The sequence below is a fragment of the Cuculus canorus genome, chromosome 1 (assembly GCF_017976375.1).
Source record: "Cuculus canorus isolate bCucCan1 chromosome 1, bCucCan1.pri, whole genome shotgun sequence".
In the NCBI taxonomy this organism is placed as follows: domain Eukaryota; kingdom Metazoa; phylum Chordata; class Aves; order Cuculiformes; family Cuculidae; genus Cuculus; species Cuculus canorus.
This window is the reverse complement of record NC_071401.1, coordinates 64871249-64896798: the sequence shown is the minus strand read 5'-3', so window position 1 is coordinate 64896798 and position 25550 is coordinate 64871249. Positions and strand designations below refer to the sequence as shown.

Genomic DNA, 25550 nt, shown 5'->3' with positions numbered 1-25550 from the left:
GACATTCTCAGTTTTTCATAACCTACAGACCACTGGCAAGCTGCATCCCATTTCCAATATTACATCAGTGAACAGACTAAAACACCAAAAACTAATACAAAAACATGATGCTCTTAGTTGGGACTCACAGGAACAAAGCATAGTGATCTGCTGTGTCCTTCACACCATACTCTGTGCTGTGCTACCAGGAATAAAAATACAGGCCTTTAAATGAAAGTAAATAATAAATAATGTCTCAGATGATAGTCCTGTAAATGAATGTCTGTCCTGGTTTATGATGTGAAATTGAATTTCTTGCACTCACCGCCACAAATTGCTGTGTAGAAAAGGATTATGCCTCAGACTCGCCTTGTCTCAAAGTCACTTATTTCCATGGTTAATTTCTGAATAATTATTTATTCCTGTAATGCAATCTGCAGTGGATTTTTATGCTGTGGTTTCTGTACTGCTCAGTGAGAACCTCGCTTTGTTCCTGTATATGCCTGAAATGATGGGGGAACAAATCACATTTCTCACTGTGTTTGACTCCTGTGGAGTTATTTGGCTAGTTGCCAGCTTGGGGCCCGAAATGTTTCTTGGAGGCAAATGCTATTTATATTTGCAATTCCTGAACTTAATTTTGTTGCAATTTTAGAAAACATTACTCATTTGAATTTAATATATGCAGTCTACAGAGTCATAAAAGTTACTGCAATATAAGAATGAAATGTCAGCATGAAACATAGTGATTAACTTTAAAATTATAATTATTTTCTTCTTTTATAACTTACATTAATTTTTTTAACTTGTTTTCTGGTTATTAAGGCTATGGAGATTACATTCAAGTGTTTTCCTCAGCTGTAATTCTAAAGTATTTAATTGCTTTTCATTTTAAAGCTGATAATTTCACAAATTGCTATGACTGCAACAGATAGGGCGTGAAATAGAATAGGAGATAACTTCAGGATTTCTGGCAGAGGCCACAACAGTTAAATGCATACAGCATTAATAAAACTCTGATGTACAAAGATACGAGGCACAATAACAAATGAGAAGCTTTATTCTAATTTATCCAAACTGGATTACAGGAAATGCATGAGGGAAGACTAAGGAAACAATAGACCTATTAGTCTAACCTTGGTGCCTTGAAAAATGATGGAGATGATCATAGTGGGTGCTATTGAAAGACATGGTAAGGACAAGGCAATCATCAGGTTTTTGCTGGCAGCTCATTCACTGTTACACACCTGATCTCTGTTTTTGACTTCCACTGTGTCAAACTAAATACTGAACACAAAACCGGTTTTTGCCTCTGTTATGAAATTATGTTGTTTCAGTTTAAGAAATTACGCCTGTGTATCTGCTATAATTGATCATATGATAGTGGTATCTTCCCTGGATTCAGGTATTAAACTGATAAAGGAGGGAGATTTTTAAAAAAATATTTTTTAAAATTAAAAAAACTAAGGATGTTCTTAGCAACAGAAATATTGAAACTGATAATCCACCTCAGTATTGGAATAGAGTTATTTCTTGGTGTGCATCCTATATTGGTTTTGTCCAGTCTTGACTTCCACATTCCGTGTTAAGGTGAAAAGCCCTTCATCAGCAAGGATGGATGGAGCTGCTGTGTTGTGGCATAGTGGGTCGAAGCACATCTTTTGACTTTATGTACACTGCGCTGTATCACACTAAGTAGACTGAGGGAGTGTTGCCATAGCCTCTGTTGTTTCTGTTTCTTCCTCACATAGATAATAGGTGTTTTCATTACTCATGGCCAATTCAATTGAATGTATCTCGCTGTTGGAAAAAATATTTTTTTTAATGGTTCTTAATTTCAAAGCACGTTTCAAAGTATTTATTCTAAATAGTTAGGCTGGTTTAGTATATTTTAACCACATGAGCCACATGGAATTTATTTAAGCTTTAATATTTCTTAGGAACTACCTCTTCAGTGCTTTCTTCTTTTTTCCTCATGTTGTTTTGAAAGCATTAGAAGTCAGTGCACATTGGTATTAATTTCAGTGCTATTAAAAAGTTTGGGTATAGCACAGACATTACTGTGAGAAAAAGAAAAAGATAAATATTCTTTTTTTTTTCCTGAACATTTGTAGTTTGGGATTCCATATATCACAGTTCTTGTCCTCCAGAGAAGAATGTGGTTTGTGTCACATCAGTGGAACTCAATAATAAAAGGTGAATAATGATGAAATAACTCCTGACAAGATGAGTATTTAAGAGTCTCCAGTCTTCTATGTAGAGAAGAATAAAAATTTGCTATAATTTAAAGGTAACTTTTGTGGGTTTGTCTCATTGCTAATATTTGATTTATTTTTTATTGACATTGCCGTGGTACTAATTTAATAACTGAGCATTAATTCTATGCCAGTTAAAGACAAAACTCTTCTTGGGCTCAAAGCAAGCAATCCTGCACTCATGGCCAACTATGTTCAGAGCCACTCCACAAAGCTGTCTGTCATAAATGCCAGTGTAAGAAAAGCCGAGCATCTTTCTTGTATTAGGCAATAATCTTGCAATAGGCAAAAATATGAGGAAATTTAGACAAATGCTGTAAATTTTAACAGTACACATCATAGGAAGCTGCTGGTTGGTGGCAAAGCCGCAGGGACAAGCAGGCAGAGCTGGCAGCCAGACTTCACCTAAGAGCCCAATGGCTAAAGCAGCAAGTAGCCCTGAGCTAGGGAAGTTTAAATACAAAATTTGGGTTTTCTAGGCAACACCATACCCACAGGACTGTAGGATATTCTCAACAAAAAAATGTCTCACCTGCTGTTGCTTCAAAATAGGGACATTGTGCCCTCAGTTGCCATCAGAAATAGAGCAAGAAAATATAACCTTGCTGTAGAGCACTGAGCTGGGAAGGGAGAGGGATATTTCTTGTTTCCAAGATGGTTTTCTGTTAGTCTATGATGGTCCAATCTAAAATGCAGAAAAAGATCTAGATCACCTTACTGAGTCCTAAGTTTCAAGCATAAAATCTGGATTTTTGCCTTAGGTAGCTATGTGAGCTAAACATTATTGATAGCAATAAGTTCTTTAGTCAAGCAGATAAAAGCATGGAAAGAGGCAATGCTAAGAAAGTGAAGATAAGTAAGTGTGGGCTGGGAGTGAGAAGAGAGCAGTAAATTCTTTGTTCTTGAGTCTGTAATTCAGAACCTACTATATTTTTCGCATATTGAGATAGTGTTTAACGCAGATGTTATGGCCATGGGCTTTTAAAAGCTGTATTATGTAGGAAATCAGATTAGATGAGGGATGATCAGAAAGTCTCCACTGCCTCTGAAGTAGTCTAGCCATAAACTATGTTTAAAGTTAGACTCTTAAACTATGTCATTAAATTGAATTTAGTGGAGATGTGTCATTTTACAGCTACTACTTTTTAGGTCTGACCTCCCAGTAATATACAGAAAATAATTTAGTAAGCTCTTTTAACAAGAAAGATATTTGCTTCATCAAAAGTTGTCTTCTCCTTACACCCTTTTGCCTTCTCTTCCCCTGAGAAATAAGACATCCTATTGCAGCAAGCAGTGCTTGTGTTCCTCCAGGTCCTTTGTGCCTAGCTCCGCACAAAGTAATTGCAAATTGTTGTCAGGGTGGCAGGAATAGCTGTACCTGCATCCATTTATCTAGGAAACAAGTCACTGAATCATAGGGGAAAGAGAAGCAAAATGCAGTTCCTGGGGAGAATATCCTACTGTGCCTTGTGTTTTGCCCAGTGCCATCCCCAGGGGAGTGTCTGAGTCACCTCTGTTCCATGCCTGGGAAGGGCTTATAGGAGAAGCTGATAGTTCAATGGTACAATGATAGTACAGCTGTGGATTCCTATGAAGACACTCTGAAGTACCACTCACAATTAGAAAATTTGGCAGGGTGTATCTCGATGCTACTGTATAGTTGGCTGTTACTAATGGCAAGGATCAAGAAAAAAAGATTCCTAGAAAGAGCTGGACTGATGTAGGTCTATTCAGATTTTTTTTATCTTACAGAATCAAAAGAAAAGGCCTGGAAATCATGGGAAAAGATGATGTTGAATTTCTTCCAAAAAGTTCCTTCTGTCATAAATCCTGGGAACTGGTATTCAGTGTTGTTGTCACCAAGACCTATAAGGAAGCTGCAAAGAGAACAGAAACAGAAAACAGCAAAAAACAAAAACAAAACAAAACACCTTGAGTCATGACTAAGAACCTGCTGTGCCAGTCCGTAAAGATTTGTAGAGAAAGTTGGGACCCCAAACCTTGAAAGAGTGGAAATGTCCTACAACCCAGATTTTTTAATCTTCCACTGGAAGACATAACTGGTCTCTGACGCCTAGGGCTCAATATTAACCTAAATCTCTTTTTAACTTGATTATGTGATATGTTTGTAAATAAAGTTACAACTTGCCATATCAGAGTCATGCCAAAGGTTGTTGTTGGCATATGTGAGTAGTCAGACTGAAGATATATCTAGCTGATGGGGCAGAAGTGCAAAAGCTTCTTTCATTTTGGGGGTCCCAATCTTGAATATAAAGCTTTTCACGTGCGTAAAAGTCAATGCAATATTTGAAAGTGCTCATGGATGTTGAAAATCGAATACTTCTTAGAAAGGGAATCTTTCAACATTTTATTAGCTCATGCAGAAAATGGGCTTCCCCTGGGTAATACTAACCCAGCTAAATCTGAAAAACTGCCTAGAAGAGGAATAAGTCTCAAGTATGAAAACGTTCCAATAAAAGATAAATATGAGTTAAACAAAATTTAACATGATGGGCAGAGCAACCAGATCTAGTAAGGATTTAAGCACAGAGAATAATGGAAACAGTTTTCACTGTTGCTTCAAATATGTAATAACCAGAAAAGCATCTTATTTCTTGGGGTTTAAATGGATACGGTGCAAAATAATGAAAGTAAGCACTGAAATTGCTTGGTTCATTGCAGGCATTGTGTCCCTGATCTCCCTGGCTGTCCTGTCCTATGAACGCTACAGCACTCTCACCCTGTGCAACAAGCGCAGTGCTGACTACCAGAAGGCGTTGCTGGCAGTTGGTGGTTCATGGATTTATTCCCTGATGTGGACTGTGCCCCCTCTGATTGGTTGGAGCAGTTATGGAATAGAAGGTGCGGGTACAAGCTGTTCAGTACGCTGGTCCTCCGAATCAGCTGAGTCCACATCCTATATCATCTGCCTTTTCATATTCTGCTTGGTCATCCCTGTGATGGTCATGATGTACTGCTACGGTCGACTCCTTTACGCTGTTAAACAGGTAAGCAGCTGTACACTGTTGATAGTGCAAACTGCTCTGAGGCGTATGTTGCACTTCTATGAAATTTTGAAGTGCTGATCATAGAGACTAATATAACACGGTGAAATAAAATAAAAAAGATCTTAGAAAGCCTCAAGAAAGTTACAGGTCTTCAAGTTTTTTCATTCTCCTGAAGTTCCAGTCAGAACAACCAAATAGCATCCATATAGATACTTATTTTGTGATTTGGAAATAGTGTTCCATGTAAACCAGCATATCTGGCTGATGATTTTGTTGTAATGAAGCCAGCACACATGTTTACCTGTCTATAAATAAGACATCCATGCAAACATTTCTTCCTGGGTTTGGATGATGATATTTTAATAATTTCTGCTTCCTAAACTGTAGAGACCTAACTTTACAGTAATGGAATTCTATTGCAATTTGCAGTTATCCCAAGGGTCAGCTTTTCCTTGTAATTCTGGGCCACATTTAAATATTTCCTTAAATACTACTACCACCACCACCACTACTATTTGTACTATGACGCTCCTCTGACTGCTTTAAGGTGTACTGCAGATATTCCAAAATGAATGTTCCAAAAGACCCTGCCAGAGGTGTGGCATTGTGAAGATTGAATACTCTTGGGACAGTAATTAAATGGTTTAATGATAAATAATGAGAAAGGAATAAATGTATAGGTGCTCTCTGAAAAGCAATTCCCTAAAATGTTCGGATGAATTAACTAAAGGTTAAATTGGGGAAAAAGAATTAGTAAATCTCTGAATAGAGGTTCTCATGCAGAATTAAAGTGGATGTATTTTGCTCTTGCTTATTTGTAAAGAATTGAGGTTGTGCGTTTTACATGATTTGCCAAAACTTTCAGAACCCTTGAAGCCCAAATGGGAAATCTGTTCCTAGTTGAGTGCTGAGTGTGCCATTAAAATCCCGTTAATGAATATCACATTAGTCCTCCTCTTAATGCTGTGCAATAGTAGTATGGAAAACAATTTTCTTTGTTTTTAAACCATTAAAGTGGAGTTGCAGACTGTATCTGGTGCCTGGATGGCAGTATCCTTTGTCATCACCTTAAAGAAAGCAGTATCTTGGAACATGCGTTACTGATAATATGCAGAAGATACAACTTTCTTGAACTGCTGTCTGTTCTTTCCTTCAGCCCCCACTGCCCAGCCTGACAACAGCTGTCACTCACAACATGCAAATACTTGTATGGATGAAGCTTCTGTAGCACGTGCTTTAGCTCCTCGTTCTAAATGTAGACTTGTGTTATTTTATTCACCTTTTTAAAAAAAATCAGTTATATTAAAAGTAGTAGTAATCTTGGTGATCTGCCTGATGGGTCTTAAGAAGGTGTGGCAAAGATGCTGAGAGAACAAGTATCACAGAAAACATACGTGAAACCTATAGCCGTTTTGTATTTAACATGAAGTCTGGGTAGTTTGCGTGGAAGACTGAGTTAACAGATTAATTGACTGTCCAAAGAAAGAAAATGGGAGAAGTAATAGCAATTTCCACAATCCTCTCTCTTCTGTATGCTGTCCAGAGCGATAAGGAGGCCGCTGGGGTGCTGAGGTTAGCTGATCCTGAGAAATTTTGTAAATGGTGGAAGTGAAAAAGAACCAGACTTGAACTTGCATAACTTGTTGGAGTCTTAGGGAACTGATGCTTGTTAAACGCAAAGGAACACCAATGAGGATGAGATCCTATCTCCTTCTTAGAGTTGTTATGACTAAGGGTCAAACCAGCTGCCTGAGTATTGTGAAGTCTTGAATAGCTAAACCCTACATTGTTACACAAAACTTCTAATGCTTTCCTGGTGTTTGTAAAATATATCCTTAGTAAGTTATATTTCAGTGAAAAGAATCCCAGTCAGAAAACTCATCAGTCCTCAGTGTTTTATGATGGACCAGAAACTGTCTCCAGTGCTCTCTCGAAATCTTGCATTTTGTAAAATTCCTGGGGCATATATATATAAATTTCCAAAGAATGTGTCATGATACAGGCACTGAAACACAGACTTTTTTTTCCTTTGGTCTGAGGTCCTTTAACTATTGTATAAAAAAGAGGATAGATTATGAAATGCTAAGGTGTATTGTGTTTCAGATCGGAGGAAGAGATGAGCAATATGCAAATAAAAATACGGTAGTTCTTACATAAAACTATAAAGAGTAGGTAGGGCAATCAAAAAAAATTTGAGAGGTTGCTACATCTATTGTAATGCTGTAATTCTGATGTGGGCAAAAAAAATCGTGATCTTGCAATATTCTGGTCTCACAGATTAAAGTCCTTCTGTGACCCTCTGTGTTATATAGTAGAAGAAATCTGGGACACTGCAAACATAGTAAATGTATTATCCCAGCTTCAGCTGCTTGGTAGGTTTTCCAAAATATGCATTTCATATTTTTCCAAGATAGGTAGACATTTTTATGTTACAGCATTGAAGCGTTAATGGTGTTGGATCCTGAGATCAAGAGTGCAGGAGTTATGCCATTATTATTACTGCAGTGTAAATTAATTGAGATGGAAAAAATATCTTAATAGATTTGGGATAGTTAATGCAGGAATTGGCACAGTGCCTGCATTTTCTCTTTGCAGGGGCAGTAATTATAGGTCTGCTTTTCACTTTTTCTTCTCTAAATTTAGTCAGGTGATGTAGCATTTTGTCACTCAAGGCATTAATAGATCCTCTCAAGTCACCTACAATCTCTGTAATGGTAAAAGATACAAGGATTTTATAAAAGATCATCTTTTCAAGGAATTACAGGTCTATAGTATCCTTGTATGAATAATACTGTTTAATGGCATTTGCTGTTAACATTACAACATGACTGCTATTATCTCAGAGCTCTTGCTATTTATCAGGCTGAAAGACCCTTAGGAATTGCTCAAGTTTGGGGTTGTTTTTTTGTTTTTTTTTTTTTTAAAGGCATATTTTTTTTTTCCAGAATTGCTTTATCTGGACTGTTGAGTTTGGTTCTACAGATGGTCTTTGATGTCATCCATTTCTGACTCACTCAGAAGAGGGAAATACTAACTCTGAATAGTGAGACTATTTCAGAGATGGTACAAAAATAATGCTCAAAAATCAGAGCCAAAGAAAAAACTATGGTTTCAGAAGCCATTAGAGAGCTTGGCACATTTTAAGACATAGAAAACCACAATTTTTTTATTACACTTTTCTTCCCTGAGTGCAAATTTTCAGCCGTGCTGATTGTTTCCTGCTTTTATGAAACCTGTTCTTCCGTTTCTGCAAGTGCATAAATTCAGTTTCTTCTTTAGGTTTTCTCTTAGAGATTATGAATCTGATACCTGTAAGTAGAAAGGGGCAAAGTTTTCTCCTTCACAAAATATTATTCATGTGTATTTTATTCATGCACATTCTACAGAACAAGGGAAGGAAGCTGGGAATGGTTTATTTATCCTAGTGCAATTAGGATGGGTTTGGTTTTTTTTTTTCAGTTTTTGGCTTATAATGTTTCTCTATGACTCTACAATTGCATTCCCTCTGGAAAAAATGTTCTTTATAAAGTCAGTGTCAGTTGTTTAGGCTTTGAAAAATGGGCTCCCAAATGTGGGATTACAGAGATTAGCATTGTGATCACTGTAGCACAGAAGGCACAATATGATTAAAATCCTCCACCGAGGGGCCCAGAGAACTCATATGAACCAGCCTAATGAAAATTAGTAAAACTTTTGAAAGAGATCTCTTCAGTCTGCACTGTCTCCCACTTGCACACAGAAATCCTGCCCAAGGACAAGAAGAGTCCCAGAACATTGTTTCAAGAAGTTTTCAGATTGATGGAGACTCATCTTGGCTCATCTCATTGCCAGTCTTATTTCATTGAAAGCTGTGCCTGAACAAAGCTCAGCAACTCTTTATAGAATGTAGCTAGGACATTGAAAACAATAAAAAGGATTGTAAGCAGAGCACAAAATCTTAAACACAGAGTGTAATACACATCTGGCCACGCAGTTCTTGCTCAGTGTAATAGACTGTGTTAAAGTGGGCAAGGAACCAGCATTTACCGCATCTCATGAGGTTCTGGAGTAGATGAACTTGTGTCCTGACCTGATAGTACTAATGTGTTGGGTTTTTTCTTTTTACTTGAAAACAACTAGGAAAAAGTAGAGATGGAGAACAATTTATGATGTTCTTTCCTGTCATTACCCAGCTTTACTTTGACTTTGTTTTTTGAGTAAAAAAAAAAAAAAAAAAAGATGAAAAAGATATTCAGTAAAAATTTATAGACTAACCCATATGAGATAGAAGTTTGCTTTACCAGAATGCCTTTTCCTCCACCCCATGGTACACCAACTAATGCTTAGCTCCTCATAAACTGTTAGTTTAACTAGTGACCAAAATGTGGATTCAGGTAGTGGAATTGCCTATGTCCCTTTACAGCATTTTTTGCTGTTTCTTTTGAAAAGTGCAACATGATTTCTGACTTCTGTGTGTCATAGAAGAACCAGATCACCTTCTTTTATCCCATCCCCTGAACCTTCCTGAGTCTTGTCACCTTGTAGGGGAAAAGGGGCAGTCAGGGTTACACTGCAGAGAGTTACCCGATCCTTTCTCTTTTACTCCTGTTCCAGACTTCAAATCACCAAATTTAGTGGAGGAAAAGTATTTCTGACTCTTATTTAAGAAGTAATGCTCCCAATTAAAATTGTGACTCTGTTATAAACCTGAAGAGACAGATTTTGAATTCTGTATGATTATATTTCGACTCTAGTAGATTTTTAAAGCATTGGATATTAACGACAGTGGTAGTTTTGAAATCTCCCATGCCCAGAAAGAAAGTCTGAGAGAAAATGGAAGATGAGATGTAGATTTTTATGACTTATGATTCCTTAATCCTGCTTTATATATGTGCTGTTTGGAATGGTTAAAAATATCTATAAAAATAATTATTGCATCAATGTCCATTAAAGTACTCAAGACAGGATTATGAAGCAGAAGTATTGCTCCTGTGACTGTTTTCACTTTTCCGGCTCATTTGAAATGACTGTTTGTAGGAAGACCACAGTAGGGCAGAATGCTCAATGTTTTAAATTGAAAAGAAATTATATTCACATAATACACAGACTAGAATGGAAAAATAATAATTGTTCCATCATTCCTTCATGTCTATTTATAGAGAAACTCCATTTTCTGAAACTGTCTTTGACAGCACTGAAGCTATGACTTATGTTGAGAAAACTGGTAAGGCAATTATGTACTATTGACTCTATCTTTTAAAAGCCCTAAATAAAACAGGTTTGTAGTCATAGGTCCTGTTTTAGAAGCTAAGCTCAAAAATCTATCTAGTTATTTAATGGAACAAAGAACTCCTAAGAAATGTCGTTCAGGTGAAGATGATGTAGATCTGGTCCTTTGATTCCTGTAGCTCATATATTTCAAATGGGATTTGACTTAATTTCAAATACGTTTGACCCTAACTGCATCTATGCTCAGACAGTCAGCTACACTCTTTAGACAGCCATATCTTGTATTTTACTCTGTGTTCATAAATTTCAATTCTGCCCTTTGTGTCTTCATGTATACTTTCTCTGCTAGCTTCTGGTGGTATAGAGGAAGAATGACAGATGACTTTGCCTTTCCTTTTTAAACTTTGTGTTACCCACATAATAATTACATATAGTTCACAAGCAAAAAGAGATTTGATTTGCATATGAATGGATAGATGTTTTCTGTCACAACATCATGAGGAGATGGGAACTTAATTGAAATGTAAGTCTCATGTTAGGCTGAGAGAATTGGAATAAATCCTAGCAAAATGTAATGAAAGGGGTCTGCTGGATTATCAAATGTTACAAAGTAATGGAATCACATCACTTATAACCAACATCGTCAAGAATATCACCAAAATCAGTATTTCCAAGTTTTCTGTACAGGCTTCAACTGGCACACCACAGTCAATATTCAGCACTTCCTCACTGGGCAGTTGTTTGACCTTTATCGAATACTGTATGCACAAGCCACTGCACAGCTAAAAGGCAAAGCTGGTAACAGACCATTTTTTTGATTCTGTGGAAACAGGAACATTCTGTGATAACAACACTCAGGACATGCAGTTTTATTGTTTTGTTTGGGATTTTTGTTAGAAGAGTCAGTTTTATAATATATAAGCAATTGACATTCCCATATAATAGGTTTTCTCTGAATTTCTAGATAATTTTTTCTTGTCATTTCAAAGATGAGGAGCACTGAATTCCATTGGGCTGCATATAGTATGTTTCAGTGATCAGTTCTTTCAAGATCTGGTTACTCTCACCTTTTTTTGGCTTCTGCCATGGTAAAATTTCTCAGAATTCTGTAGGTGAGGTGATATCTGGGACAGCTATTTAAAAAAAAAAAATTTAAAAGAGTCATGGAATACTTGAAGGCAAAAAGGCATAGAAACCCATTGTTCTAACTGTTTCACGAGCTGGGGTTGTTTAGCCTGAAGAGGAAGAGGCTGAGGGGAGACCTTAACGCTGTCTACAACTACCTGAAAGGAGGTTGTAGCAAGGTGGGTGTTGCTCTCTTTGCCCAAGTGATAGGTGACAGGACAAGAGGGATGGCATAATGTGCATCAGGGGAAGTTTAGATTGGACATTAGGAAAAACTTCTTCACAGAAAGGGTACTCAAGCACTGTCAGAGGCTGCCCAGGGAGGTGGTTGAATCACCATTCCTGGAAGTGTTCAGAAAGTGGGTAGATGTGGTGCCTGGGGACATGATTTAGTAGTAGACGGGTACAGTTAGAGCTGATGATCTCTAAGGTCTTTTCCAACGTTATGATTCTATGAGAAGTTAATTATGTTGAATATGTAATTTTTATTAGAATCAGGTCACAATCTGTGAATGGTCTTACAAAAATATAAACTTATCATATCAACTCTTTTTCTCTTTAAAATTTTTCTAATTTTTGTGACCACTTTCATCTTTTGAAGACCATGACTCCAATTGCTTCCTTTTTCTCCTTTATCCTTATGCCATTTTTAGCATACATAGATTTTCTCCTTCCTTCTTTCAGTGAAGATATCCTTAGTTTCTTCTTTTGACAGTTTGAAAATTCTGTGAATATACACAGATTTTCCAATGTTTTGTACAGATGATAGCATGTAATATTAAGAACTGTGAGAATTTAAGTTAGTTTTGGTATCTATATAGTCTATTTCTTTTGTCTACATTCTCTCTGTAGTGAATAGAGAAAGAAAGTCATGTCCAAGGAGGTTTTTCCCAAAGTTGCAACTTTTATCAGCTGCAGACATGTAAGATGGGTCCTACTAAAAGAAGTCAATTGTTGTATTACAACAAAACAAGGAAAGGTATTCATCTTGAACAGAGGTTACAGTGTATCAATAATTTTTTTTTTACAAAAAATAACTGGTTTCATTGTTTTTGTAAAAATGGTATGATTATTACTTTGTGTCATTGTTATTTAATGCCTTGTCATAATATATATACAAGCATAAATATTGAAACAAAATCTGTAGCATTTTGACACTGAATTTTGCCATTCATTTCATGAAGATTTTAAAAATGCTTGTTTTCACTTTCAAATGTCAGCATTTCACATTTCAGACAGTTCTATTGTTACATTTCTATTCAAGGATATTCCAACAAAGCAATACTCATCATTCCTGTTAGTTGCTTATTTATTTATTTATTTTTAATGAGAAGCCTGCTGGAATAAAAAGTTGTTTTGATTAGCTCAGAGGAAGATTTATGACCATGCTTAGTTTTATAAAAGGCTGACTTATTCTTGCACTCTTTCTTAACTATTAGGGTTTGCCCAGGAGGTGAAAAGGCAGTTATGTAGCTATAATGAAGTCACTGTAAAGACAGCATTGAATTTAGGGTTCACTGCTTTCCACTGTAAAAATATTTCAGTTATGTGCACTACATTAATACTATTTTTTATTTAAAGAGTCTGTCCCAAGGGCACAGAATCTGATGTTTTCTGTAACAGTAAGGAAAAATGTGAAACCCTATGATACCCATAGAAATAGAGGAGATAACTAACGATCTTTCTTTGTGTATAGAGTGAAGGTACAGTGAGTCAATCCAATGTAAAATACCTTTCAAAGTGTTTAGAGACATCAGCTGATGTCAGGTCTTGCATAGACACATATCTAACTCGTGGGTGATGGGTATGTTCAGTCAGGGTTGTTCTCTGTGTTTCTAATTAAAAAGTGTCAGCAGCCTGTTGAAGCAGATGTGACCAGATTAGTCTTCATTTTTTGAGGTCTGGGCATGCTGGAAGGGAAACAGCCATGAGAAAAGATTATGATCTTCTTTCCCCTGTGCTTGCGTAAGTATAAATCATTAGTTAATTGTTTGTATTTTGCAGAGAAGCAGTGATTCAACATTGGCATAAATCAGGTACTGTACAAATTCATTGTAAATCAAGTTAATGGCTATTCAGAAAATAGGATTTCATTGAGGTTGCCATTTTTCATTCTTTAGATAAACTAGGGAGGAAATAAGCCTGTCACAATCTTTAATAAAAAGCTAATGGAAATTTAAGATCTGATGCTTTAATCTCTGGATACATTATATCCATAAAGAATAGGCTGTGTTCTCACAAGTCTTTTGGTTTACAGCAAATGGTGTACATCAATATCGAGCACTCCTGATGTCTCAGTTTGGGCAGTGGTTTAGTAAAGGTTTTTCCCAGTAGGTGAAAGTATAAGATATTTTGTTTGTTCACCAGTTATAAAATCAAAAGGTTAAATGTACAGAAGGGTGTTCTGCAGGGTAAAGAACATGTTTTTGTGTACTTACATTTCTGCACTGAGAAATGAGCCACACTTACTCTCTTGTAATTTAGCTCCACTTAAGAGACCAACCTGTGACTGCAGGCAGAATCCCTGGTAGAAGACTTGGAGCAAAATTAATTGTTCTATGTGTAGCACTGTGGCATTATCCCACAGAGAAACACTTCTGAGGCTGTATCTGCAAAGGGACGCTGCCATGCAGTGGAAAAAAGAACAAATGTGCAATGCCCAGGGGCTTCTTTCTCTGGTGAACACCACACTTTTGATTTCACGTTAACCATTGTGTGAGCATTCTTATGGCAGTCCCCTGCCAGTGCTGTCTAGCTGGGAAGTCAAACTGGAAGGTCTTGGTTCACTGCATGTTAGCCGTAACATATATAGCAAAGCCTTCAGTCACAGTCCAAATTGTAGTTCTGCTTTTTTCGTGGTGGAGCAAACCTCCACATTAGTGGTATGTTACTTGCAACTATAGGATTTGGCCACCGCTGTTTGTAATAGCTATTACCTTTCATTGGTTCCTTGTTTTATCCCCTCTTTCACTGCTGAAAATCTTGAGAGCTCAAGATACAGTACCTGAGGCTGTATGCATTGTCAGTAATAGAAGGAAAAAAATCTTATAACTTCAGCTTAACCTGACTGAAGCTAAGGTGGGCTAACCTACCTGTGGATACTCATTTTGCTAAACTACTACTCATATTCTTCACCTATTATGTCCTTCATTTTTTGCTAGTGAATACCTCGCTAAAGAGATAGACTTAAATGGTGTGTGTATGCTTCCTCTCTGAAACCTACATTGATTTGCAGTGGAGGTAAACCCAAATGTAATATGAATATAACAGATTATATCGTAGAATCCTTTAGGTTGGAAAAAAAACCTTTAAGATCATCGAGTCCAACTGTAAGCCTGACGCTGGCAAGTCCCACTAAACCATGTCACTAAGCACCACTTCTACATGTCTTCTAAATACCTCCAGGGATACTGACTCAACCACTTTCCTGAGCAGCCAGTTTCAATTCTTGGCAACCCTTTCAGTGAAGAAATTTTTCCTATTATCCAGTCTAAGCCCCAACCCCCACCCTGGTGCAACTTGAGGCCATTTCCTCTTGTCCTATCACTTGTTACTTGGAAGAAGAGAGTGACACCCACATTGCTACCACTTCCTTTCAGATAGTTGTAAAGAGTGATAAGGTGTCCTCTTAGCCACCTTTCCTCCAAGCTAAGCTGCCCCAGTTCCCTCAGCTGCTCCTCATAATACTTCTCCAGATCCTTCACCAGCTTCATTGCTGTTCTTTGCACATGCTTCAGCACCTTAATATCTTTCCATGAAGTGATGGGCCCAAAACTGAACACAGTGTTCAAAGTTCTTACCAGCAGTTAAGAAGGATGGACGATTGGTGACAAGAGCTTTGTCTCACTTTGTGAAGTGTTTTTTTTAGTAGTATAGACATAAGGCATTCATGCTTTTAAAAAAATGTGCCTACTCTATGTCTTTCTTTTCCAGCAAGGTTTAATTTCACTTTTATTATTAATGTGTATGTTAAGAAAATTGGAAATTTCTTCCTTAAAGGAAGCTTGTTGTATTAAAAGGTTCCATATGAGCACCTGAGAGTCTAAGTTTCTTGCTTTCTTCCTTGACTTCAGGCAGTTGTGGATACTATTTATAAATGAGACTGGTTGGGAAATAGACTTTCTGGTCTTTTCCCAGTTTGAGATTTTTGATGAAGAGATTTTTTGTCTTGAATAAGGGGAGAGGGTAAATCTTAAGCTCAATACTTTTTACAGATCGGAAAATCTGCAGTGTTTTATTTTGACATAATCCTCCACTGGGACATTTAGTTGTTATAACAAAATAATCTCCTCTTGACCCTGAAACTACTCAGGGCCCTGGTGCTCTTGTACAGCAGTTGCTTAGCCAAAATGATGTGAAATAAAAGGTCCTGAAAATCCTTGGAGCTGATGCGCTAAACTGCCTGTGAGATCCAACACCTTCAATAAAATAGCTCTGTGATGTAACTGGGCACTAAAAGATCAGGCATTTTAGATCTCTGTTGCGGCATATTGCCAAGCAATAAGAGAGAAGCTCAGGAAAAAATTGGTACCACTAGAAATGTCTCAAATTTGTACGTTCCACAGGAAGTTTAATTTTTGTGAATCAGTTTCTCAGTGTAAAACTGTCAAACTAGGAAAAATTTTGACCTTAACTGATCTGTAATTTGCCTCTTTGCAAATGAAACACTTCTGTTGGTACAATGCAGCCTGCTTATAAAATGCCAAGAGAGTTTCTGTGGTTCTACCCAAACCTTTTCCCCCCCCATCTCTATCTATACCATCTTGTTAAGTATGCATGACATGATGTGTGCGGCTCTCATATTCATAGAATCATAGAGTAGTTTGGGTTGGAAGGGACGGTAAAGATCATCCTGTTCCAATCCCCCTGGAATGGGCAGGGACACGTCGCACTGGACCAGGCTGCCCAAGGGTAAAGGTGCAAATACTGGCATGCAGTTTTATGGCAAAGAAGTATTGAAAAGTCACACTAATTTCCATGTTCTAATTATACATTCTGTCACAATTATACAGTCAAATCAGTATTATTATAGGGTGATTTTTTTTTACTTATTCTTGGGTTTTTTTTCCCATTGTTATTAAAATAAACAGGTAGGATAATTTATGGACTTCTTCCTCTTTACTAAATTGTTGGTTTTTGCACGCTACTTGGCTCTATCTCACAGTGAGTCAGTGGAAATTAGCTTCTGTGCGCTGTAGTAGATTAACATTGGGGTCATACTTGAATTTACAAGTATCTTACTATGCAGCTGGCTGTACTTATTTCAATGGGCCTGTTAAAGCTGAAAAATAGTGGCAGAAATAGGGCCAATAATACTTCAAACACAGAGACTTGTATTTAAGGCGGCATTTTATTAATGTGAGTCAATGAAAATAGATTGGCAATACTCTGAGCGCCTTTAATTACTAGCCTTTATAGAAGATAATCCTACGGGACTCAATACCCAGTGGATTAAACACTGGAGCAATCATCTGGCTGAAAATTAATTGTTTTTTTGCATGAAAGGCAGGAGGAAAAGGGGGTAGGGCATGGCTGGAGTGAGAGGAGGGGAGCAATGCTACTGCCTTGACAGCCGCAAAGAGTCAGAGCAGGTTGTATGGGCCAGGCAGTTGCACCTGGGCGGGTCTGGGGAGAATACACTGCATCCAAACAGAGAATAGCTTCCAGCAGAGTCAGAACAGTCCTTTTGAGGTATTTAGAGTAGAGGCTTCTGAGGCTTTTTGTTTTAATTAGGTACACATGGGTCTTCAAAACATCTGGTCCTGCTGGAAGAAAAAAGATAACTGTTCAGACACTTCCCATTTTGCACCTGACACTTTAGTTTTACAGGGAGCCTCCTTCACCGAAGGAGCACTTGTCTGAACCTTTCCTGGAGAAATTATACTGGGCTATAACACCACATTGAGAGTTTTACATCTCTTCTTATCAGGCATGTATGTTATTTGAATTTCTCTTTGTTAGTAATGCAGTCATCAGATGTACTCTTCAACTGCTTCATTGGGGAGATCTTCAACTTGAAGATCTCAGGAAACCACCTGCAGTAAATCAGTATTCTTCTGGACAGGTAAATGATATGGAAAAAAGATGAGATTATAAGTAGCCAGTCTTTCCATAGGAGAATTATGCATATGATGTATTAATCTATTTCTTAAATTATTTTTAAGAGGGTGATGCTTAATCTGATCATTCTCCAGCTCTTCTATTTCATACACTTTTCACTGTAACTTAACAACTGTCCCCTTTGTAGCCTTAATTAATTCTTCCTTTGTTGTTAGAAGATGTGAAAGTAAAAAGAATGAACATTCACTCTTAATTTTTAAGATTTAGGGGTCTGAGACTTCACTTTCCTGTTCATTAGCATCTTTTCTCACATCATTTTTCTTTTAAAACATCTACACCACATGCATCGTAAAACAATGAACACCTGTCTCTGGCTGGAGGTAGAGTCAGCTGAGTTTACAATGGATGGATGATTGTTTGACTTTTAGTAGTACAACTGACATCTGCTAAGCAGTGAGATTAATCACAGCTGAGTATGTGCTTGGGCTGTCTTTAGGGTATATTCCAGACCTTCTACTGTGTTAAGAGTGGTAATCTAAATTCAAATGGGAGATCTGTCAACTAAACAGCTTCTCAGATAATAAAAGGCATGTAGAGTGCTTACTAAGGAGATCTCAGTAATATAGTACAGCTTTTGTTTCTAGTCACGCATGAGGCAGAAGAGGCACAACAGTGATGTGTTTAGAAGGCCATAACATCCATTTTATCTGGTAATCTAACACCTCACCTGAAACTGCCCCAGACATATGGGAAAAGAAATTTCCATTTAGCTGAGATCTTGCTACTTATAGCTTGCCTATTAAATATTAAATACAAATAAGTTTGTATAAAACCAACCTTCACAGAAGCAGAAAAGAAGGAAATTCATAAGTATTCTGAGGCTAAATTAAAAAAATAATGGAGCTATGATGAGTGGAGCTTTCCCTACCTAGAAGACACTGAAGCATATGCTTTTTTTCATTTCTATTAACAATCCCGTTAAGCACGTTTAAAAGTTAATTATAAGTCTGTAAAACACTGCATAAAAGTCATTGTCTCACACAGAAAATAGGATGAGTATTGCGACTAGTTTCTGATTGTAGCTATCCCTAGTTAAACACCTGTAGCACTCTAGTCTGCTCTGATGCCTTCGGTAGGAGCTTGGCCTTTAAAAGCACTTGTCTCTGGGAAAGTTCACTGAACTGATTTACCTGGATACTGCTTTCTAGTTTCTCTGTTGCTGTGGCTTGCAAGCACTCACTAAAAGCCTTACCTGATACTTTTCTTTCTCTCACTTGCTGAGCAAGTTCAGGATATTAATTCAGTCTAAATGTCAAGTTGAAAGAACTGACTTTCACATCCTCTCAGCCTGGCCTTTCTGCATCAATCTTTAAGCTCTTTATGAAGAAAATTTGTACCTGTGGTTGGCAATCTGGCCTTGGCCTTTTATTAATTGCATGCCACTTCTGGGAGTCTTTTCTTTTGGCATGTTGCCCTGCTCATGCTTCCATGCTCTAGGATGGTCAAGGCTCAGTAGGTCCTTAGTCATGTCAGCCTGGCACATTTTGGATTTTCTCAATGTAAAACTAAATGGATTTGCTTTGAGCTCTGTTGCTTGCTGAGTAAGTTCAGGATGTTAATTCAGTCTAAATGTCAAGTTAAAAGAAATAAGATTCCAGCCTGCTGAATCATCTTGTTAACTCAGTATTCTTTTTACTTTGACCTTTCCTTAGGGAGGCCGAGATCTTCTGGAAAGACCGATTAGTTTTGGTCTTCCCAAAAGAACAGTGGATTTTCATAAGACTACATCACCCTTTTCTCTCTGAAGTGATAAAATTCACACTGGACAGGCTTCGTACTGTCTATGACTATATCCATTCCTAATTATTGCGCTCTGAAGGATTGTTCTGTCACAAAACTCAGACATGAAAAGTGTTGCTGAAAAGTGAGCTGAATTTGCAGTATCCATATTAACAAATACTGACTTCAAGGACTCATGCTTATTAATGATTCATTGCTAGAGAAGCTTCTGTCTTGGTACTAACTGTCCCAGACATGTGTTGGACCCCTTGAAATTGGAATTAGAAGGAAATCTAGAGTTAAAATACTTGTATTGCTTTTCCTGGATGTAATTGTCAAAACCAGCAAATCTAGAGCAAATTAGGCTGTAAAATAATATTATAATAGTGCCAACCTCTTCCTTGGAAGATAAAGGACATGTTTTGCGATTGAGAGTAGTATTAATTTGCAGACTGAGAAAGCGAAACAAGAATTTGATTACTTGCTGTATGCAGGGATGCAGATCTCCATCACCAGTGTGTGACATCCCCAACAGTTCTGTTACAACCCCCTTTAGCAGATGTGAAAACAAACAGTTATTATAGTAAATACTCATGGAGGTCATCAGCTGTGAAATGAGTGCAGTTTATTGCGAAAGCAAGGGATGATGGCCAACAAAGATTGTCTGAAGCAAGAAACTCAGAAGAAGTATAATGGCTTTGGCATTGGTGTCATAGATCAAGACTGGGGTGGACGATGCCATGCGTGATGCTGCTGGAGGAGAACAGAATTTGCATGGCTTGTGAAAGCAGTAGGTGATAACAGAACCTGAGGTGCAGTAATTTCTACGGAGAAGAGTAACTGTAGCATACAGCACATATATGTAAATACATATATGATGAAAGGATCTCAGTTGTCACTCAACAAAGAGATCGTAGAGTCAGTTTGAGTAATTTAATGAAAAATCCTGCTCAGAAAAATCAGAAGAATAAGTAAGACATTAGAAAGTAGTAGGAAAGGGATTGAGAGAAACATCCCCAATGTTGTTTGATCACGGTATAAGCTTGAATATTGCGAGGAATTCTGGTCACCTGTTTGAAAAGGATATAGGAGAAACAGAAAAGACACAAAAAAGGGTGACAAGTGCAATCAGAGCTACAGAAGTAGCTTTCAAGGAGAAATTAAACAGTGAGAGAAACATCCTTAGAGTTTCAAAAATTATTATCTTTCAGTTGTGGTGGTACATTTCAGCATAGTTCCACATCTTGACTCTTTGTCTTTCATTCTGGTGCATGTAACATACGTGTACACATAGAGAGGGATTGCTAGGATATACAAGGAGAAAAGGTTGCTCATTAAACTAAAACAGCTGCTATGAGAACCTAGAGGTTTTTACGAGCTGTGGTACACTGATAATCCTTCTGGACAGGCTATGTGTCAAACTCTGCCATACAAGTGACAAAAGACATTGTCATGTAAATAGATTTTTTATTATAAGATTCATTGATCTCAATCACCTTCCAGGCTAAATCATAGTAATTAGACAATATTTACAATTAGCTTTATTTGTGATTCTAAACATAATCACTTCTTTTCACTTAAGCTCTCTTCAGTTTCTGAAAAATAACCTACAAAGGAAAAGAAAGCTTAAGAAGCTCTGCTTCTTTAAGATGGGGTTTCTGTCTTATATTTGGTGTTGGTTTTGTTTAGTTATTGTTCACATTATGCTCACAGATCTTGTTTAGCAATCTTTTATACAGATTTCTAAGAATTAAACTCCAGAAAGGATTCTTAGATTAGCTAGTCTTTCAACCTTTAGCCAGATCTCTGAGTTCCTCCACATTCAAACTAATACGTCTGACAAAGGACAGGTCCAACATACAGAAGTGCATACATACTTAATTTAAGGCGATTAAGTTCCTACTACTTTTCTGGAAAGCTTAGTTCAGTGGTTAATCACTGCAATTGATAAAAAGTACAACCTTTATTTTGAAAATGCTTTTTTTTCCTCACTTCAGTTTCATGGCATTGGTTACCAAGTACTGTATGAAATCCTTTAGTCTTGGCATTTTCTATGGTGAACTGGAAAGTTATCACAATGTTAAGTAGACATGTCATTCCAGATTACATATAATGTAAAATAGTATTTATTTACTGAAATTTCCTACTTGTTTTCTAATTGATTCTTTGTGACCAAGCCTATTTATTGAAATATTTAAAATAAAAGATTTCTCCTTGAAGGATTTAATGCACTGACTTTTTCATCTCAGCAGAGAAAATTCATTTCAAAATGAGTTTAGGTAACTGATTAGGAAAATGGCAGAGATGCATTTTAGCATTTCCTTTATCTTTAAAGTAAAACTTATGATGAATTTTTCCAATCCTTTAAATAAAATAAATAATCAACAAGCAAACAGGATGTAGACTCATACGGTCACATTCCTTCTTTTTCAATATCCCGTTTGTAGAGGAAAAGATAACAGGCATAACTGGTGTTGACTGATCTGACCAGTCACTTAATCACTAAGAATAACAAACCGGGATTAAAAAGAATTTTTATTTTTTTTTTTCGGAACAAGAAGCCTAGGAGGGGATACTCAACTTCTTAAACCTGAAATACCAGATCAAAGCTGGAAAAGGGCCTGAGTGGTGTACAGTCCCACTGACTTCCCACATTTATGGGTAGTGTTTCAGAAGATAGGTGTCAGCTCTGAATTTCCATGTGTAACTCCGTAAGCACAAGCAAGAGCTGACTGTCTCACACAGAGTTAATCATTCCCCTTCTCTTTCCCCTTTTCCCTTTCCCCATTCCCCTTTCCTCTTTCCCATTTCCCTTTTCCCCATTTCTCTTTCCCCTCTCCCTGTCCTCTCTCTCTCTCTCCCTTTCCTCCTCCCTTTTCCTCTCTCTTTCCATCTCCCTTTTCTCCTCCTTTCCACCATTTTTTCAGCTGCTAAACTGCCACCTCACTCCTACAGGCTTTTAATCACCTCATAGAAATACTAGTGTATGCTAAAAAATAGCCGTCATCTATTTTTAATTCATAAAACTCTGCTGTTGTACCCTTAGGTCTCTCCTTTTGGGGTTGTGAGAATGTGTAGCAAATAGCTCAAATGTACCGTTACAGTGTGGTAGGAAATTTTCTGCTTGGATGCAAAATTCGGAATGGGTATTGATTGTTTTCAGTTGCCATCACTATTGTGTTATTCTTCTTGTTCCCCTACAGCCCACAAATCTGCACTACTTGCAGAATAATTTATAAAAACGCTACCTTTTGTACAGCAGCAGAGTAACAGCAATAAAGTAATGCACTGGCTATACTCTTCAAACTAAGCTCCTCAAACTTGCTGTATCCCTCCACAAACTAAAAACAAATTTGAGGGAAACCCAACATTATTTAGATTTAAAGTTCCAGTAACAGCTGTCTTCTATCCTAGTCATCTTTTAGGAGATTACTGTAGCCTTTTCCTTACTGAAATTGGGTTTTTTTTTTTTCCCCTAATAATGCTAATTTACAAGCTCAGAGCACTTGGAGCTGTCACTATTCAAAAGAATCAGTAGTACCAAAGACAAGGCAATGTGATGCGCTATTGGTGGTTTTCACTGTTTTCTTCCAAAGTGAGTAAGCCTATCAGAAACCAGTTGTCTCCTGTGTTTTACTTTACATATGATTACAGTTCACAGATAAAACTCAAATGGAGTTTGCCAACTAACTAATTTTTGCAAAGTTGCACATTTTACTTTTAACATGTAATGTATTTCTCTGCCTTATCAACACCATAATTCAGTGTCAGTATAATTTACAATTGCGCTTCAGCACTATCTGTATCATGTTCTTTCTGCAGAGAAATGGCAAGGATTTATCTGAGTGTGGTTAAGTTAACACAGCTCATCACTTCTAGAAATGCTTAGCACTGTCCTAGAAATGCCAGTAGGTCTCTAGCTGTGCTATTAGCACTATAAAACTGCCACTTCTTCCCTGAGTGATGCTGGTGTCTCTGTAGAAATCACTGACCTGCCTTGAAGCGAGCTTGGTGAACTTTGTTTCAGTGAAGACCAGTGGCAGTCTGGTGCAGCATCAGCCCCAAATATTCTGTAGGTACCCCCTTCTCGGGTGAATGCTATGTGCTATGGGCAATTTTAACAATTACCTGACGTTGATAGGCTTAGCAGTTGCCTAACCTCATCTTCAAGTTAGTTGCACAAAAATATCTTTGAGAGGAAAACAAAACATCTTTCCAAAGTCTGTTTTTGTCTGTCCTCTTCATTATACGTCTACGAGATGAAATAGTCATGGCTATTGCCATCAGAGGAGGTTTAATTTATTTCCTTGGTGTCAATACTGAACGCATAAAAAAAGTCATTCTAGGAACAAGTAAGTATGTGTAGGTGGTGAAGTAAATGATGAAGTGTAGGTGGTGAAGTAAATGATGAAGTCAGGAGTGCCTCTTCGGCATAAGGTGACAAATGTCACATTTGTTATTCAGGAATACAAGTAGATTGTGGAAGGGGTTTCATCTTAGAGATCCAGAAAAATCTTAAGACACTGATAGCTGAAGTGTTCCTGCAAATTTTTTCATACAAATTATTTTTTTTTTCATACAAGCATAGTAAGGCAAAGTCTGTGATGAGACCGTTGTTGTCTATGCTGAATTCTGTATGCACTTCCCCTGGTGATCCCCCTGGAGCACAGCGATGGTCTAGCAGTGATCCATCACCCTGGTGATCTGTTCCTGGGAGTGACTATGGCAGATGCTATCTAGGAGTTGTGTGCAAACCTGGCCCCTCTCTGCAGCCCATTCCCCTCTGGTTCTCTAGCATTCACTAATATATTTATTTGGTCTAGTACTCCTTGCATTTTTACCGCCAACTGATCTAAGTCCTCTAATATATCTGTTACAAAGAATTCACATGATCTTCCTAACATCTTTGGAAGTGAAGACTGATGCAAGGAATTTATGGCACTTCTGTCCTAGAGCCTTCTCAACCCTGAGTACATCTTTCACACCCTGATCACCACATGATCCCACTAATTTTCAGTCTGGCTTCTTGTTTTTCTTACATTCAAAGAACATCTTAGTGCTTAAACTGTTCATGTTATTTAAGAAATAGAGATGGAGATGATGTCCATCCATGACAAGAAAGAGCAATCCTACCAGTTATGGAAAATAAGGATTTCTAGAAGAAGACCATCTTTGCTATCCAACAGTCTAAGAATTTACTGCAGAAATGTCAGCCAAGGAGTTTTGTTTCCCAAAGATCCTGTTAAGTGGACATTTTGAGCTACCTCCTTTTTATACGTACCCCTTTAATTAACATTTGGGCCACACCAAGCAAGAAGTAAAGGGTTTTTTATTTCTTTTTTTTTTTAAAGTTTTTTCTTTCTCTCACTACTCTTAAAAAAGGTTTTGGTCTCTTTGCAGTTGCGTGTTCTGGGTCAGCACTGCCAACATGGGTTGGTCCGAAGTTAGTGAAAATGAACTGTACTCATTTTCATTTTGCACAGGTAACCTGCTCTAATGGATAGAAGAGAAAATGTCATTGTGATATAACTCCCGTTACATGACATGCTCTTAACAACTAGGGAAATACTGTCTTAAAGGAGGCTCTGTAAGGTGCCCATTTCGCAGAGATCTGTCAAGTGCTTTTGGCATTTTCATTGCCAGTTTGGATGATACGGTAGGAATCTATGTCTAAAACCGTTGCTGAAGATCAGGATTGGTGAAGGCAAGTGCAGAATTTTGCTTAGATGGGAGAAATCATACAGGATAGATAAACACAGGTTGGGAACCAGTACAGGCTAAGAGATCTAATTTGAATAGTGACACACAAACAGTTTGTGGGTTTGGGTACACGACACCTTTGCAAACAGAATAGCTCTTACCATGGGACAGATTGTGAGCAATTTGGTTTACACACACTTATTCTAATGGAGAGACAAAAGGAAACAATTTATAGATATGAAAGTTTAGATAAGGTACTACTGAAAGGTTTGTAAGGACATAAGTATATAATCAGGGAACAGGTTTTTCAGGGATATGAAATATCCTTCGATGAGTCAGTAATTCTCAAGCTTGTTGAGGAATGCTAATCTGCATTAAAGTACGTACTGGGGAAGCAGGGAAAGATGACATCACCGGATCTTTTAAGAATCCTTCC

General features: G+C 37.5%; 1 protein-coding gene across 1 annotated transcript in view; it reads left to right on the top strand.

The window, feature by feature from the left end:
- LOC128854170 (opsin-3-like) overlaps nt 1–25550 on the top strand; it is an 88461-nt gene that overhangs the window by 23015 nt on the left and 39896 nt on the right. Inside the window, exon 3 of the mRNA XM_054085059.1 lies at nt 4917–5242. Coding sequence (XP_053941034.1) covers nt 4917–5242 — 326 coding nt within the window. The remainder of the gene's footprint in view (nt 1–4916; nt 5243–25550) is intronic.